General features: G+C 51.4%; 1 protein-coding gene across 4 annotated transcripts; it reads left to right on the top strand.

Moving 5' to 3' along the window:
- Nucleotides 1–341: 341 nt before the first annotated feature.
- BCAT2 (branched chain amino acid transaminase 2) lies at nt 342–12,267 on the top strand. 4 transcript variants are annotated; one of them, XM_081216936.1, is made up of 11 exons: nt 342–882; nt 3,955–4,029; nt 4,356–4,559; nt 8,125–8,235; nt 8,313–8,405; nt 8,589–8,752; nt 10,175–10,317; nt 10,487–10,572; nt 10,783–10,923; nt 10,999–11,073; nt 11,857–12,267. In XM_081216936.1, the coding sequence occupies exons 1-11, from the start codon at nt 859–861 to the stop codon at nt 11,893–11,895; spliced, it is 1,155 nt and encodes a 384-aa protein (XP_081073062.1). In that variant the 5' UTR covers nt 342–858; the 3' UTR covers nt 11,896–12,267. The 4 variants fall into 4 exon arrangements, with proteins under 4 accessions (XP_081073062.1, XP_081073063.1, XP_081073061.1 ...); XM_081216935.1 differs by having other exon boundaries at nt 611–882; nt 8,313–8,432; XM_081216937.1 differs by lacking the exon at nt 4,356–4,559 and having other exon boundaries at nt 595–882; nt 8,313–8,432.
- The last annotated feature ends 5,304 nt before the right edge of the window (nt 12,268–17,571 follow it).

Raw genomic sequence — 17,571 nt, 5'->3', positions numbered from 1 at the left:
TCTGACCACGGAAGGTTTGGGGGGCACAGTGACCACGGAGCACGATGTAGGGGACACTGGTGCAGGTTTGAATTGCTAGCGATTAGAGGGATCCTGAGGGGCTGTAATCGTCTAACTCTGCCTCTGGGGGTCATGAAGTTGGGGAGACATTCTTGAAGGGGAGTAACCAGGAAATCTTGCTCTACGGGCTGCTCATTGAAGCTCATTGATGAACTGGGGGATTGAAAATTTTCGGGTGTCACTGATGAAGGGAGCTGGAAGGAGGCATGGGGAACCGAGTGTATGTTTATACCTTAAGAAGTTACAAAGAATACACATATATCTTCTCGTTGGAAAGAAAACCTATATTCAAACAGGGAAGTATCTGGACAGAGTGAAACTCCCCCTTCATCCCTACCTGCCACCCTCTTCAGAGTCCTTTCCGTTTAACGGTGCATTTTTACATAATGTCTGCGCCCACCGACATTTATAGTGTGCTTTTTCTTTTCACCAAGAATCGTGGTATGTGAAGGTTTCTGCTCCCGCCTTTCCCCCTCGGGTTGCTTATCCTCTTCAGCGCTCCACAACAGTACTGTACCTACTGAAATGCATTTCTGAAAACCTCTGAATGCACGCTCTAGCGTGGGGGCTGGGAGGAGGGTGTATTTCCACGTACTCCCTTCGCCTCGCGGGTTCCAGCGCATGCGCTCTGCAGCAGGGCCCAGCTCCCCGCGGGCGCCCTGTAACTGGGAAGGCCAGGCCGGCCTTGGGTGGTAGGCTGGCAGCCATCCCACGGGAGGAGGCGTGAGCGGGGCGGGGCAGGAACGTCTTTCTCCCTGGACGCGCCCTGGGCGGGCACAGATACCTGCCTCACAGACCATGGCTGCAGCGGCGTTGAGGCAGGTGGGTTCGCGGCCCAGTGCCGGGGGCTAGGGAACCCTGCGGTGCGGCGCACTTCCGGACGGACCCTTCTCCGGTGGCCAGTCCGGCGCGGCGCCGCTCCTCCCGCACTCGGGTTCCGCTGCTGGGCCGAGGAGGAGGGGACCCCTTGGAAGGAGCACTAGGCTTTAAGGGGGGTGAAGGGAGAGACGTAATCGGTGGGAAGGGGACCCAGATGGGACATATAAGTAAGGATACATGGAGGAGGAGACGGTAATGGGAGAAGCACGGGGCTGGGGTGGCGGGATGGATTAGGAGGGAATATTCAGTCAGCCTTTGGGAGCGCCGGGATAAGACGCCCAGGACTTCTGGAGTGGGAGTAGGATGAAGGCACAGAGTTCAGTCTCAGGTCTGGACTGGGAATTGGACCCGGGGCCCTATTTTCTTGGAACTAAAGATAGAAGTAGAATGTTGTGTCCCCGAAACCCCTTATCTGAAACTCTGCACCTGGGTTGGAAATCGAGGCAGCACCTCATTGTCAGTGACAGAGATCCTCCGGGCCAGAGTGGGACCCCTCCATTCTTCCTGATAGGATGTCAACAGGCAGAGCTTCCGAGAGTCTGTGATTCTAGAGAACAGGGCTTCTCAGTGAGGAAGGAAACAATAACAACCCAAAGAAGGGGATCTTTACAACCCTTGACAGCTGTAGCATAACGTTGGGAGAAGTGGTTCCTGTTAACTTTGCACCTGACTTTATCTGGGACTTTTCTCCCAGCCTGATGGATAGCAGGACAGATGTTTACTATCTGAGTCTCAATGACTGAGACAGGCCTGGGCTGTGATTGGCACAATCTAGGCTTTGATGATGACACTCCTGGGCTGTGTTGGTAGGTCAGCCCTGGGCTGTGACTGGGTCAATGGAGGTTCCATCATATTACAGAGCCCTGCCCTGTGCCTACCCCACCACACTCCAAACCATTTCTCATTTCCTGATTCAGCCCCAATCCTTTTACACTCTTTGTCCCAAAGGCTCATCTATTATCTGAGATCTCCTTTGGGCCCAATTCCCTCCCCCCACCCCCATCGTTTGGGGTATCAGACGGTGGAGCACCTTCCCCGAGCTGAAGTGAGACCCCTGCCCCAAGAAGAATGTCCTGGGAGGATGAAGGCAGATTCTCCCAGTGTGACAGGGTCTCTATGGCCAGTACAGATTTATAATCTGGAAACAGTGCCTGGCACCTTCTCTCTGCCTTGTGGGTGTGTTTTTCTGCCTCTCCTCTCTGTCTCTCCTGGATATCTCTGTCTCCAAGTATCCCTGAGACAGTTTCTCTCCAGCTGTTGGCATCGCTCTGTCCCTCCCAGTGCTCCCTCATTTCCCTAGGTCTCCCTTTCACTTTGTGCTCTCACCTGAAGTTGGGTCTTGGTCTGTTTCTCTCCTTGTTCCTGTTCCCTCTCTCATGGTTTCTGTTTATCCTGCCTTCATTATTTTTTCTTGATTTCTCCGGCTTTACCTTGTCTGAACTTCTCTCCCTCTTGTCTCTTGTCTCCGTTGTGATCTCTCTTTATGATCATATCTATTTTGGCATCTCTTGGCCTTGATTTCTGTTCTTTAAAGTTTTCTCTTTCCATGTCTCTCTTTCTCATTCTTACGCTTCCCTACTTTTACCCATTCGGCCTCCCTCTGAGTCTGAGAGCTGCTTTCCTACCCACATGCTGGCTGCCTCCGCCCTGTGTATCCCAATTTTCTCCATTCCTTGGGTGTCCTGTCCCCTTTTGGACAGAAGCTGGCCAGTGGCTTGGGCAGGCTACACAGCGCCACCTAGAGGCCATGCCTAGGACCCACACCCACACTCGGATCATCCCAGAAGCTCTTGGGCCCCATACCACTCAGGACCACTCCTCAGACTTCATGGCCTAGGCTTTAAGACATTACAACTCCGCAGCCCCCCTCTCCTCATGACTCACCTACTGACCAGTGACTTCTGCCATTCACATCCGTTCTCAGTTCCCCCAGCTCACGGGGCAGGAGCAGGCTAGGCTGTTCTGTCTCTCCCAAACCTCATGACACATCTGCCTTCCCACCAGGCTGGGGAAAGGGGTATTGTGAAGTCAGAGACCACTGGGGAGAAGCCATCCTGCTGGACACAGCCAGACCTGCTGTCCCATGCTGGCCTCGGGCAGGACCACAAGGGAAGTGTTCATCTGAGCAGTGTCTCTTGATGACCGGGGTGGTCCTCAGGTCCATGTGGCTGGCCCTCAGCCCTGGGAACTGAAGGGAATTGGAACTGCTGGTGTCCAAGGGGTGGGATTGGGACTTCAGGTAAGCTGAGCCCAGTTGATCTAATACCCTGAAAGAGAAGGACTTGGACTCCTGGGTCTGAGGAGGGAGGGGCCGTGGGTCTGGATCCTGGGTCTGAGGGGGGAGGGGCCGGGAGCCTGGATCCTGGGTCTGAGGGAGGAAAGGCTGGGGGCCTGGATCCTGGGTCTGAGGGAGGAGGGGACGGGGGTCTGGATCCTGGGTCTGAGGGAGGAGAGACTGGGGTTCTGGAATCCTGGATCTAAGGGAGGATCAGGTTGGGGGCCTGGAATCCTGGGTCTGAAGGGGGAGGGGCCTGTGGGCCCTGCTCCTGGGTCCTGGGGAAGCATGACCTATAGGCCCATCACTTTTCTAACTCTTCTCAGGATTTGGGTCCCCTCCGGGAGGCCTTCACTTACCTGCACACCTTCCTGTGTCGTCCTGTGTCTGATCTGATCTCGGGGCTGGGCCAAAGTTCCCTGGGGTAGGAGGCGCCTGTGTTTGACTTTGCCCCGGCATGGAGGAAGGGATGGGAGCTGATTCAGCTCTTTATTGGATGGCCCTCGTGAGGGCAGGGAGAGGACTTGGCCTCCTTTGGGATTTCCTCTTGCTACATGCTGATCAGGATAGGGGAAGGGACTTGGCAAGGGCCACGTGCCCTTTCTAGAATGTACTGGGCCTGGGACAGAGCCAGCCGGGGAGACCTGCCAAGTGCAGGAGGTGGCAGAGATGGTGCCAGGGGCCCCGCTCGCTCTGTCTTCTGGCCTCACCACCTTTCTTACTTCTGTCCCCACCCCCAGATTTGGACCCGAAAATTTCTCCCTGTCTCTTGGCTTCTGTGTGGTCCCAGAAGATATGACTCATCCAGCTTCAAGGTGACAGGAGGGGACTATACTTTTGTATCTCAAGGAAGAGGGGCTGGGAGCCTGGACCACTGGGTCTGAGGGAGGCAAGGGCTGGGGGCTGGATTTGGGCATCTCCAAAAGGTCCAAGGTCCAAAGGTGAAGGTGGGTGGCAATGGGGTAGCCTAATTGCCCGCCATCAGGCCATGGGAAAGAGAAGAAACCACATGTCCCAGAAGCCTCTGGGGCTACAGTTCCCTCTTCTCACTGGGTCTTAGCCCCAGGGATTTGTGGGGCTAAGTTTTTAATTTTTTAGATTGGAGGCTGTGGTTAGATTCCAGGACACCTGTTTTTCTCAGGCTGCAGACCTGCAGCTGGAGATGACCCAGGAGCCTCATAAGAAGCCTGACCCCAGCAAGCCCCTGCTGTTTGGGAAGACATTCACCGACCACATGCTGATGGTGGAATGGAACAGGGAGAAGGGCTGGGGCCGGCCCCGCATCCAGCCCTTCCAGAACCTCACAGTGCACCCGGCCTGCTCCGCTCTTCACTATTCCCTGCAGGTGGCAGGGCGGCTGCCCTCCATCCCCATCTCTTTCTGCATCTCTGCCCTCTTGCAGTGTGTCTTGCTGGGTTTACCTCCCTGGGTTTGCTTTTTGTTTGTTTCTCATTTCCGTGCACTCCTCATCCGTTTTCCGAGGCTTGTCACGTTCCAGGCCCCGTGTTGGGTGATGCAGGGTTCCCTGAGATAAGCAGACCCAGCTTCTTCGCTTGAAAACCCCACCCAGTGGGATCTGTGCTCAGATGGAGGCAGCTGAGGCATTGTGAGAGACCAGAGGAGGAATGCCCACCCTACCTCTAATTTGACAGGAAGTGGGGTCTTTCCTGAAAAGAGGGGAGCTTAGGCTCTTAGAGGGAGAAGAGACATCAGTACAGACATAGTACAAAGAAGAGCCCAGCATGTTTGGGGGGAAGCATGGGGTTGGAGCCTGGTAGGGGTGGCTGAAGCTGTCATCAGGACCACAGAGGAGATGGGATCTTGTCAAGGGTATTGGAAGCCCTGGAGGGCTCCGAACAGGCATAGAGCAGGTAGAGAAAGACCCCTCTTAGGCCATGTGGAGGATGCACTCGGTCCAGAGCTCGGGGGATGGCCAGGAGGCAAAGAGATTCAGGGGTGGAGAGATTCAGGGACACGAGGGATTTGGCCGGTTGGGCGAGAGAAGAGCAGGGAGGGCCGAGGACAGTGCCCTGAGGTTTAGTCAGGTGACCATGTAGACCACGAGACTGTACCCATACGGGGACACAGGAGGAGGATGACTTTGCAGGACTTGGTGAGGGACCCGTGAGAAGAGACCCAGAGGCATTTGGTTTCAGACTTCATGCTATGGCTGAAAGCAAAGTCTTTCTGTGGAAGCTTTGTGACAAAATTTGAATGAACACATTGCAGTTCTAGTAGCTGGTTTGCAGTTTTTGTCCCTTAGGGCATTTGGTTCTGTGACATTAGGGATGTTTTCCTTTTTTTTCTTTTCTTTTCATAATTTTGACAGTGTTCTTCTTCCCACCTACTCGGGCCATTTGACTAGAACCGATCAGTTCTGTGCAGAGGAGACCCAGCTTGGGGAGCAGTTAGGTGCGAAGGACAGACAGTCAGGACGCGTCCACAGATCCCCCCAGGAAGGTGGCTTTTGGAGACCACCATCTGTTTACCTCCCTTTGCAGCCCAACATGCCAGGATGTTCTCCGGCTGGGGACCCAGTACTTTTACTTCAGTTGAGTGAGTGCAGATGAAGGGGTGGACTAAGGCCCTGGCATCCAAAACATAAGGTTCTTTGTGATGCCTCTCCCGCAGGATGCCTGGGGGCCTGAGGCCAGCTGAGGCCACGGGAATTACATCCTCGGGTCATCCTGACTCTGGGGGCAGCGTGGACTAACACCCAACCACTTGTGTTGTTATTTTTTATTATCCTGGTAATAATGCACATACATAATAATACAGATAACAGAAAATGTACCATGTTAACCATTTTAAAGTCTACAGTTCTGTGGCATTGAGTACATTCCCCATGTTGGGCAGAGAGCATTTCCACTCTCTAATTCTAGAACTTTTTCATCATCCAAAACAGAAACCCCACACCCATTAAGGAGTCACTCCCCAAGCCCCTGACCCCAGCATCTGCCAACAATAAATCTGCTTTCTGTCCTTATCTCCCCGTATTTTTATTTATTTATCTATTTATCTATCTATTTATTTATTTATTTGGCCATGCGGCTTGCAGGATCTTAGTTCCCCGACCAGGGATCGAACCCGGGGCCCCAGCAATGAAGGTGCCGAGTCCTAACCACTGGACCACCAGGGAATTCCTGGACATGGTATTTTTTTAAATTTTATTGAAGTCTAGCTGATTTACAATGCTGTGTTAGTTTCTTGTGTACAGCAAAGTGATTCGGTTATATATTAATGTATATATATATATTTTTTTCCATATTCTTTTCCATTATGGTTTATTACAGGATATTGAATATGGTTCCCTGTGCTATACAGTAGGACCTTGTTGTTTATCCATTCTTATATATAATATTTGCATCTGCTAATCCCAAACTCCCAATCCATCCCTCCCCCCTCCCCCTCCCTCCCCCTAGCAATCACAAGTCTGTTCTCTATGTCTGTGAGTCTGTTTCTGCTTTGAAGATAAGTTCATTTGTGTCGTATTTCAGATTCCACATGTAAATGATACCGTATTTGTCTTTCTCTTTCTGGCTTACTTAGTATGATAATATCTAGGTCTACCCATGTTGCTGCAAATGGCATTATTTCATTCTTTTTTATGGCTGAGTAATATTCCATTATATATATATATATATATATATATATATATATATATAAATCACATCTTCTTTATCCATTCATTTGTTGATAGACATTTAGGTTGCTTCTATGTCTTGGCTATTGTAAACAGTGCTGCTATGGACATAGGGGTGCATGTATCTTTTCGAATTAGAGTTTTGTCTGGATAACTGGATGATATGGTAACTCTATTTTTAGTTTTTTGAGGAACTACCATACTGTTCTCCATAGTGGCTGCACCAATTTACATTCCCACCAACAGTGTAGGAGGGTTCCCTTTTCTCCACGCCCTCTCTGGCACTGGTTATTTGTAGACTTTTTAATGATGGCCATTCTGACCCATGTGAGGTGGTACCTCATTGTAGTTTTGATTTGCATTTCTCTAATAATTAGTGATGTTGAGCGTCACTAGTGATGTTGAATCCCCACAAAGTCTCTTTAAAAATGTAACTTCTGGGATTTCCCTGGTGGTCCAGTGGTTAAGACTCCCCGCTCCCAATGCAGGGGGCACGGGTTCGATCCCTGGTCAGCAAACTAGATCCCGCATGCTGCAACTAAAGATCCCGCACGCTGCAACAAATATCCTGTGTGCCACAACTAAGACCCTCTGCAGCCAAATAAATAAATATTTAAAATAAAAAAAAAAAGACTCCGTGGTATCACTGTTGAAGGCCCGGGTTCAATCCCTGGTGGGGGAACTAAGATTCCCACAAGCCCTGTGGTGCGGCCAAAATAATAATAGTAATAATAATTAATTAATTTTAAAAAGAGGGCTTCCGTGGTGGCGCAGTGGTTGAGAGTCCACCTGCCAATGCAGGGGACACGGGTTCGTGCCCCGGTCCGGGAAGATCCCACATGCCGTGGAGCAGCTGGACCCGTGAGCCATGGCCGCTGAGCCTGCGCGTCCGGAGCCTGTGCTCCGCTGCTGGAGAGGCCACAACAGTGAGAGGCCCGTGTACCGCAAAAAAAAAAAAAAAGTAACTTCCACATCATCCTCATTCCTGAGAAATAGTCCTAATAACATGGGAAGGGTTTAAGCAAAGCATTCTCCCTGCTCTGGGTCTCTCTGTTCTGCTTTCCCTGGCCTCTGCCCTTTGCTCTCTCCTCTCTTGGTCTTTCTGGTTCTTTTCTCTCTCTTTTTCTCCCCCTCTCTGTGCTAGTAGGTTAGTCTCTTCCGCCGCTCTCTGCCTTTTTCTGTGTCTGTATCCCTGTGTATCGGCCTCTGTCCCTGGCTGACTGAGCTGGTCCCCGAGCCCTGATCGCCCGCCTGCCTGTCCCTGCAGCTCTTTGAAGGCATGAAGGCGTTCAAAGGCAGGGACCAGTGCGTGCGCCTCTTCCGACCTTGGCTCAACATGGACCGGATGCTGCGCTCGGCCCTGCGCCTCTGCCTGCCGGTGAGCGGGTGGGAGGGAGAGCGGTAGGCTGGGTCCAGGGTCGCGAGAGCCCCCTGACTCATCTTCATCCCGCCCAGAGTTTTGACAAGGTCGAGTTGCTCCAGTGCATCCGCCGGCTGGTGGAAGTGGACAAGGACTGGGTTCCCGACAGCTCCGGCACCAGCCTCTATGTGCGGCCTGTGTTAATTGGGAATGAGGTGGGCTGGCTCCCAGGGCTGGGGGTGGGGTGGGGAGCCACGCTTCAGGGAGGGGTGCATTCCTGAACGGGAGGGGTGGGGACCCAGACATGGGTCAGGGGAGCGGCCGGGGGCCTGGACTCCCGGATCCCTGATGCCCGCTTCTGCCCATCTCAGCCCTCGCTAGGTGTCGGCAGACCCACGCGAGCCCTCCTGTTCGTCATTCTCTGCCCGGTGGGCGCGTACTTCCCTGGAGATGCCTTGAGCCCTGTCTCTCTCCTGGCCGACCCATCATTCATCCGGGCCTGGGTGGGTGGGGTCGGTGACTACAAGCTGGGGGGGTAAGTAGTCCCTCGCCCCCCGCCCGCGGGTCTGGTGCACTGGGTGTCAGAGACACAAGGTGTGTCTTTGGATGTCCACTGGCCTTCTCCTCCTGTTTCACGTGGTTGGGGACAGCTGTGCTTGCATGTTGGGATGTACTGTCATTGGCACCGTGGTACGGGGATGGAGGGGCGGGTACCAGGGTGTGTGCTAAGTGCTGTGGACAAATCGGCCCAGAGACTGGAAGGGGTTGGGTGGAGGTAAGTGGAGAAACTCGGACTGGCCCTCAGGGAAGCCTCCAGAAATGAAGTTTACACTTAGCTCACTGGTCTCTCCTCCAGGTAGCCTCCCCTGAAAACCCAGGCTCCGCCAGCTCCCATAGTTCCCTGGGGCTCCAGCGCCCATCACCCTGTGTGTGGACTTTCTGTGTACATCTGTCTTTCCAGGGTCCTTGGCTCAGCAGGGGAAGGAGGGTTAGGATGGGGATAAGGCAGAGGGCGAGGTAAGGGTGTGTTGGGACAGCAAGTGTGGCCCCAGCTGGGAGTTCATTTGGGTCCTTTCAAAATACATCTTGTGAGGTCTCCTGAGGGCCAGGCCCTATACTGGGTGAAGCTGGGGAACACAGATGAATCAGATCCGGGCCCTGCCCTCCAGGGGCTCCCAGGCTGGTGGGAGCCCCAGTATCTGGGGCAGCATGTGCCCTGATGGAGGTGACCGGGACATTGTGAAAGTCTTCACAGAGGAGGTCTGATGGGTAGAGAGGAGATGGTTTCCTGGATACAAAAATGGTAAACAATTTCTAATCCTCGGAACACATGTGTAGGGGCAGGGACGAAGGGCAGAGTCAGGGAAGGAAAAATGAGTCTGGTTTTTGAAAAAGGCTTAACAGGTAGTCCCAGACCAGGCCCAGCCCTGAACACTGGACTGAAGGGCTGGGATCTTGTCCCAGAGGCAGTGGGGAGCCATGGGAGGCTTGTGAGCAGGGAAGGGGTGAGGTCCGCTCTGGGTAAGAGACAGTGAGTGTTAAAACAGGGCGATCTGGGAAAACATAGAGGTGGCCCAGTTTACTGGGAGAGCCCAGAGAAGGCCTGAAACCCATCCTGGAGGTTCAGTAACGCCTCTCAGAGGAGGTGATATCACAGGTGGTTTTGAGGGACATTGGAGGATTTGGTCATTTGAAGAACTGGGTGAGGAGGGTGATCTGCAGAGGAAACAGTGGTGCATTTGTGATCTGGAGAGGGGAGAGATGGAGGGGGGGTGATTGAGAGCCTTGACCCCAGGCTACTGGCCAGGGATTCTGTCCTGGGGCCACTAGGGAGCCATGGAAGGGCTGTGAGTGGGGGAGGAGCAGGGTCAGCCCTGGTCGGGAAAGACCCATGTCGGGCCACGCTGGGGGAGGATGGGAGTGCCTTACCCTGGTCCACGGTGTTGCTGTCCACCAGGAATTACGGGCCCACCGTGCTTGTGCAGCAGGAGGCCCTAAAGAAGGGGTGTGAACAGGTCCTGTGGCTGTACGGGCCTGACCACCAGCTCACTGAGGTGGGCACCATGAACATCTTCATCTTCTGGACCCACGAGGATGGGGGTGAGCCCACCCATGACCCAAGCCAAGCCCTGGCAGAAGTGGGTGGGAGCAGAATGCTTAGTGGATTGCAGGTCTCAGGGGTTAGGGGCACGTAGGGTGGCCCCTAAGAGGATGGGAGGGTGTGCCCGAGGGTGTCAGGTAACGCTCCCATCTTGTACACCTGACCCAGCACTGGAACTGGTGACCCCCCCACTGGACGGTGTCATCCTGCCTGGAGTAGTTCGACAGAGTCTGCTGGACCTGGCTCGGACCTGGGTGAGGGCACGGTGTCTTTGGGTGGCCGGAGTGCTGGGGTACTGCTAGGTTGTGGGGCCAGAGTATGGGAGGGGCGGTCGGGGGGGGCTGGGGCACAATGGCGCATCTTCCCTCCCCCGCCCCCCAGGCGGTGTCCTTACAGAGGGAGCGACAGGGCTCTGCAGCAGGGCAGCCCACCGGGCTCCGACGTATCTGTGTCTTGCCTCGCAGGGTGAGTTCCGTGTGGCAGAGCGTAAGATCACCATGAAGGAGTTCCTGCAGGCGCTGGAGGACGGCCGGGTTCGAGAAGTCTTCGGTTCAGGCACCGCTTGCCAGGTCTGCCCTGTGCACCGAATCCTGTACCAAGGCAAGGTGAGGAAGGGCTGCCCTTGGCCATGAGAGAGAAGAAGGGGGAGGGGCGCCTCCTCACGGCCCTTTCTTTCCCAGCACCTCCACATTCCCACCATGGAAAACGGGCCTGAGCTTATCCTCCGCTTCCACAAGGAGCTGAAGGCGATCCAGGTGAGGTGCACTTGCTGGGAAATGGTCTGGATGCTTGTTCTGTTCCGCAGAGAAAGTCACATCCCGTGAGCCTCTGGACTGAGGCTCCCCTCCCCCATAGTCCCACAGGCTGATAATGGCTCCTCCCATCAGCCTCTGGGCCCGGGATTAAGTTTCCTTTCCTTGAGCCTCTGTGGCCCTAGCACACTTCTTGGGGCTAAATGATCCTTTTCTGTATGCCTCTGGAGCCCTGGCTTGAGAAATCCCCATCCCGTGAGCTTCTGGGACCTTAAGCCAGACTTCTGGCCACTGAGGTCCGATCCCCAAGGATCCCCAGGAGCCCTGGGCTATTCCTCTGGCCTGAGAAATCTCGCTCCTACAAGCCTCTGGACCGTGGCCCCCTCTGTGGCCTAGGAATGTTTCCTCTCATAAGCCTCTGGAGGTATCTTCATTCGTCTGGACCGAGGTATCTTGCCTTTCCTGGCACTCGTGTGAGCGTCTGTAAACTCCTGTGCATCCGGACCTAGAACTACACCTCATGACTCAGCTGAAAACGACTTTTTCCCAGAGCCTTCAGGGTCTTACAGGAACTCCTCTTTGCAGAACTACATCTCCCGTGAGCCTCTGCGCCATCCTTGCCACGACTCCCCATCCCCGTGATTGTTGGTGGGCTTCTGGGAAGTGGAATATACTTCCCATGAGGTCCTGGGGCTGAACTTCGCCAGCGCTCAGCCTGGGACGCCGCAGGGCCTGTTGGGAGTTGTAGTGTGGCTTCCCCTCACCTCCGCCTGTGTTATCCCGCAGTATGGAACAAAAGCCCACGAGTGGATGCTACCTGTGTGATGCTGCGGGCTGTGCCGGACCACTCCACGGATCCACCGACCTGTAGCATCCAGTCCCTGTTGGACCTTCGCCTCCATACCAGTGATTCACCTGAAGTGCAATATGAAATAAAAGGCGGCGGGCCGGGATGCCTGGGTTTCCGGTGCCCCCACGTTACACTCCCAAAGCCATAAGGGCCCGACCCAGGCGTCTTGGCCCCTAGCCCCGCCACTCAGGCCTTGGGGACCTGGACTCCCCGCTGCTCCGTGTTGTGGGGTCAAGGATACACCTTGACTCAGACTCTGCATCTCCATTTTCAGGCCGGATCAACCGGTGCTGCTGTTGATTTTTTTTCCTAGCTGCAATTTTGAAATAAAATGCCAAAGAACAAGCCATTAGGTGTCATCGCCAATGATGCAACTCAGGGACTCTAGGGTCTTAACCAGGAATCCCCGCGTTCAGCCCATTTCATTTTCAAGGGCCCAGAAATCCAAGCCCCCAGTGTCCTGGTGGTTTCTCTGACGGGAGAGATTTTTCCACTTCCTCACAAATTGAGCTTAGCATCTTCCCCCACTAAGCTGTGCCTCCCCCACTGCCGCATCTTGGGGACAGCCGCCTGGTATATTCCAGTCACTAGACCAGACCCCTCAGCTCTGGACCCCTTCCCCCAAAGCCCATGAGTCCCCAGCCCTGTCCTTCCCCAGACTCTGCCCTGTCTGTCTCTTCTTCTTGGCTTCAGCTCAGAGCTTGTCTCCTGCCAGGACCCTTCTCCTGGCATCCAGTTTGACCCAGAAGGGGTCTTTCTACACCCAGAGCTGCCCCTGCAGGACCAGGTATAACTGGTTGCAGATCTGGCTTCAAACCTGCCTCTGTTATCTGCTTGGTGTGTAACCTGAGGTCTGCCACCTGACCCCTGATCCAGTTTGTTGGAGGGAGACCCTGTGGGACAGGGCAGACTCCATCTGTGGCCTGTCCAGCAGCCATCAACTTTGGGACTAGAATTCTGATTTTGGGGGCAGCAGCCAACCAGTGCCACACCCCCTCATTCCCTTTTGTCAATCGTTGCTCAAGGGAAGGCCACAGGCCAAGGGGACACGGGGAAATTTGCCTGGAGGCCTCTGGGAAAGCTGTCTTCCCTCGATGAAACACTCCAGAAGAGCTACCTCTTCTTTTCTTCTCTACCTGCTTTGTCTGGGATTACCTGCAAGTGTGGTGCTTGGAGCTGCTGCAGCCATTTCTTGGCCAAGAGTGCCAAGGCCCGCACAGTGAAAGACCCAGCTCCTCCAACTGGGAAATGTCTGATTTCTGGATTGTTTTGTTAAAAAAAAAAAAGCCAAAACAAAAACCCATTTAAGTCACTTTTGTCAGGTCCTTTATCTTTTTGTTATTTGCAGTTGTATTCGTGTGCGTGTGTGTGTGTGTGTGTGTGTGTGTGTGACTTGCAGTCAAAAGCTTCTTTGCTTCCGTGCACCTCCAGATGGCTAGAGCTGACTTCATCCAGGGAGAATCCCTGATTCTAGTAGCCAGTTCGGTTGCTGGCCAGTGACTGGGTCCCAAATGAAGACTTAGGCCAGATTTTTATCTTAGATTTGAATCCTAAGGGAATGATCACGAAGGGGTAAGTAGCTGTTGCCTGGAAAAAAAATATGCAAACTGAAAGTTGAGAATTATGTTTTATTTGGCAGACAAAACTGGGGACTTAAGCCAGAGACACAGCAACTTAGATTGCTCTAAGATACTGCTCTGAAGAGACAAGGGGGTGGGGGGAGCCAGGATATATAGGAGTTTTTGCAACGAAGACCAAGTAGTCAGAACGTCAAAAGATTACAGTTAGTTAAAGAAAACCAGGGACTTCCCTGACAGTCCAGTGGTTAAGACTTTGTAACAGGGAAGAGTCAATTTTGACTCCACATTGGATCTGTTTCTTTGAATTTGACCTTTGCTTTTCGTTGCTTTTGTTATTATAATCATACGTAATGGCCTGCCTCAGGGAACCCTGCCCCTCTGGCTGAATGTTAGACTAAAGTGCCTTTGTTCAGCTCACAGGGAGATAACCTGACCCTGCCCACCTGTGAATGGCTGCAGGAAAGAAATTAATACATCCCCTCCCCATGCTGGCTGAGCCAGGCCAAATGAATGGCCTTTTTACTTTACTTCCTCACCTCGTCCCCGTCTCTGTTCTATAAAAGAAACTGGCATTCAGACCCCAATAAGATGGTTATTTTGAGACACTAGTCTGCCATCTTCTCAGTCTGCCAGCTTTCTGAATAAAGGCGTTATTCTTTACCTCAACACTTCGTCTCCGAGTTATTGGCCTGTCGTGCAGCGAGCAGAGCGAGCTTGGACTCGGTAACAACTTTGCCTTCCAATGCAGGAGGTGCGGGTTCGATCCCTGGTCAAGGAACTAAGACCCCACATGCCTTGTGGCCAAAAAACCAAAACATAAAGCTGAAGCAGTATTGTAACAAATTCAATAAAGACTTTAAAAATGGTCCACATCAAAAAAAATCTTAAAAAAAAAGAAAAGAAAGAAAGAAAACCGGATACCTCAAGTTAAGGAATTTAGTGCCTTGTTTTTTTTTTTTGCGATACGCGGGCCTCTCACCGTTGTGGTCTCTCCCGTTGCGGAGCACAGGCTCCGGACGCGCAGGCCCAGCAGCCATGGCTCACGGGCTCAGCCGCTCCGCGGCATGTGGGATCCTCCCGGACCGGGGCACGAACCCGTGTCCCCTGCATCGGCAGGCGGACTCTCAACCACTGCGCCACCAGGGAAGCCCCTTGTTTTTGTTTTTGTTTTGCCCAGCCACGCTGGCTTGCAGGATCTCAGATCCCTAACCAGGGATTGAACCTGGCCCATGGCAGTAAAAGCCCAGAATCCTAACCATTAGGCCACCAGGGAACTCCCCAACTTTTCTCTGTCTGGGAAGATGCCAGAGTCTGGGCTCACTGAAATCATTCCTTTGATCTGCACCTCAGCTATCTGGGGCCAGGACCCTGTGCTTTCTCATTCTGAGCCTCCTCCTGAGTCGGGGGGTGGGGCTTCGGGTGTCAGCAGCAGTTGACTGCTTGATGGCTGGCATCCTGTTTCTATCTTGAGTTCCCTCAGGGCTCACCATTAGGGCGGCAGTAATGTAATGGCTTGATGGCTGCAGCATCCTTTATTTATGGATACGGCAGGCAACATTTTTTTTACTGACATAGCCATTGTTATGAGATAAAAAAGGCAGAGGCCCTCCTGAGGAAACAAGCTCAGAGAGGTAAACTCACTTTTTATTTCTTTTTAAAAATTTTGTTTATATGTATATATTTATTGAAGTATAGTTGATTTACAATGTTGTGTTAATTACTGCTATACAGCAAAGTGATTCAGTTATACATATATATATTCTTTTTGTAAAATATTCTTTTCCATTATGGTTTCTCATAGGATATCGAATACAGTTATCTGTGCTATACAGTATAAACTTACTTTTTTTTTAGCTGTGTCGGGTCTTAGTTGCTGCAAGCGGGATCTTCGTTGAGGCACATGGGATCTTTTGTTGCAGCGCGCGGGCTCCAGAGCATGTGGGCTCTGTAGTTTGCAGCACACAGCCTCTCTCATTGAGGCATGCGAGCTCAGTAGTTGTGGTGCGCGGACTGAGTTGCCCCGTGCATGTGGGATCGTAGTTCCCCGACCAGGGATGCAACCCGCGTCCCCTGCATTGGAAGGCAGATTCTTTACCACTGGACCACCAGGGAAGTCCCTAAGCATAGTTTTTAAAAGTCACTTGAGGCAGAAGCACCTGAGAGTAAACAGAGACATATGTTGACATGCAATAGGTTAACTATTGTTATTCTTAAGTGAATGAATGAATATTTTGTTAATTTTCTGTCATAATTTCCAATTCTATAAATATGGATAGGTGTAACCCACATAAACTAAAGCTCTTAAATGTTCTCAGTGATTTTTAAGAGTGTAAAGTGATTTTTGGTCTCAGGACCAAAAAGTTTAAGAACTGCTGTCCACGGACAATGCCTGGCACTTAGCAAACAGATGTCAGTGTTGGTTAAATAACAAAATAAGCAACAAATCTGATATGGTTGCAATTTATCACATAAAAGAACTTTGTTTCTTGTTTTGCATTCGTAGACACTTTAAAGGGTCCAAGCTTTTTCTATTTGAGACAGACATTCCGTAGGAAGATTCCAGCAGGCTTAGTTGGCATTATTGCTTCATTTGATCACTTTTCAATGTGAATAAGACACTTAGGTTGCAGATGAGAATTATTGGGGTACACACATTCACACTGCAGATTACCCTCATATGTTGCCTAATTAAAGATCAACTTTTTTTTTTAATCCCCTAACAGCTGTGTGATGTTGGGGAAGTGAGTGCACCTCTCTGAACCTCAGTTTTCTCGTTTCTAAAATGAAGATCGGGCTTCCCTGGTGGCGCAGTGATTGGGAGTCTGCCTGCCAATAAAGGGGACACGGGTTCGTGCCCCGGTCCAGGAAGATCCCACATGCCGTGGAGCGGCTGGGCCCGTGAGCCATGGCTGCTGAGCCTGCGCGTCCGGAGCCTGTGCTCCGCAACGGGAGAGGCCACAACAGTGAGAGGCCCACGTATCGCATAAATAAATAAATAAATAAATAAATAAATAAAATGAAGGTCATAGTACCCACCCATTAAGGCTATACTGAGAATTAAATGAGTGATTAAATGTAAAGTGCTTAGAACAGGGCCTGGCATGTAGAAAGCACTATAAAATTGCTCTTATTATTATTATTATTATTTTTTGCGGTACGCGGGCCTCTCACTGCTGTGGCCCCTCCCGTTGTGGAGCACAGGCTCCGGACACGCAGGCTCAGCAGCCATGGCTCACGGGCCCAGCCGCTCCGCGGCATGTGGGATCTTCCCGGACCGGGGCACGAAGCCGTGTCCCCTGCATCGGCAGGCGGACTCTCAACCACTGCGCCACCAGGGAAGCCCTGCTTTTATTATTTTTGACAACTGAATTTGCCTTGTGATTCTGACTTTTCAGCTTTATTGAAAAAGTTGTTGAATTCTGTGGAAAAATGAACAGATTTGTATAGATTAAGGTATTTAATACAGCTTAATACTTAGGGGAGTGTAGACCTTAATGGCTTTAGAAAATTGATTTTGTTCAAAATATTATGTCATCTTCATGCTTAAGGATGTTCTTCATTAGAAAATAATAAATATACACTAAGTGGAAAGAACCAAAATGGGAAACTTCATTTAGTTTAATCAGAATTCTGAAAAGGTCACCAAAAAGTCCTTGGATTCATACATAATAAAACCATTTTGTAAATTTGTTTATCTGAAGCTGTAAATGCCTCAACTTCACTAATCGTGTTCGACAATCATGCTTTTGGATACAAACATTGTTACTGGTTTCTAAAAAGCAAACAATACTTAATAAGCCCAAAAAATAAGATTTAGTCTAACTGTGAACACTAAACACCAATTCTAAGTGATGAAACAATCAAAGAAATTTATAAAAATCACTTATGTTCTATGCAGGAACATCCAGTAATATATAAAAATGATGATGTGAATATTCAATAAATAAATAAATAAACAAATAACTCTTCCTTGTTATAAGACAAAATAATGAAGAATAAAATTAAATTGAGGGGACTTCCCTGGTGGTGCAGTGGTTAAGAATCCGCCTGCCAATTCAGGGGACACAGGTA

This window comes from Mesoplodon bidens (genome assembly GCF_964165515.1).
Source record: "Mesoplodon bidens genome assembly, chromosome: 18".
Lineage (NCBI taxonomy): Eukaryota > Metazoa > Chordata > Mammalia > Artiodactyla > Ziphiidae > Mesoplodon > Mesoplodon bidens.
Note: the sequence above shows the minus strand (reverse complement) of the source record. Positions and strands in the feature narration are given on the sequence as shown.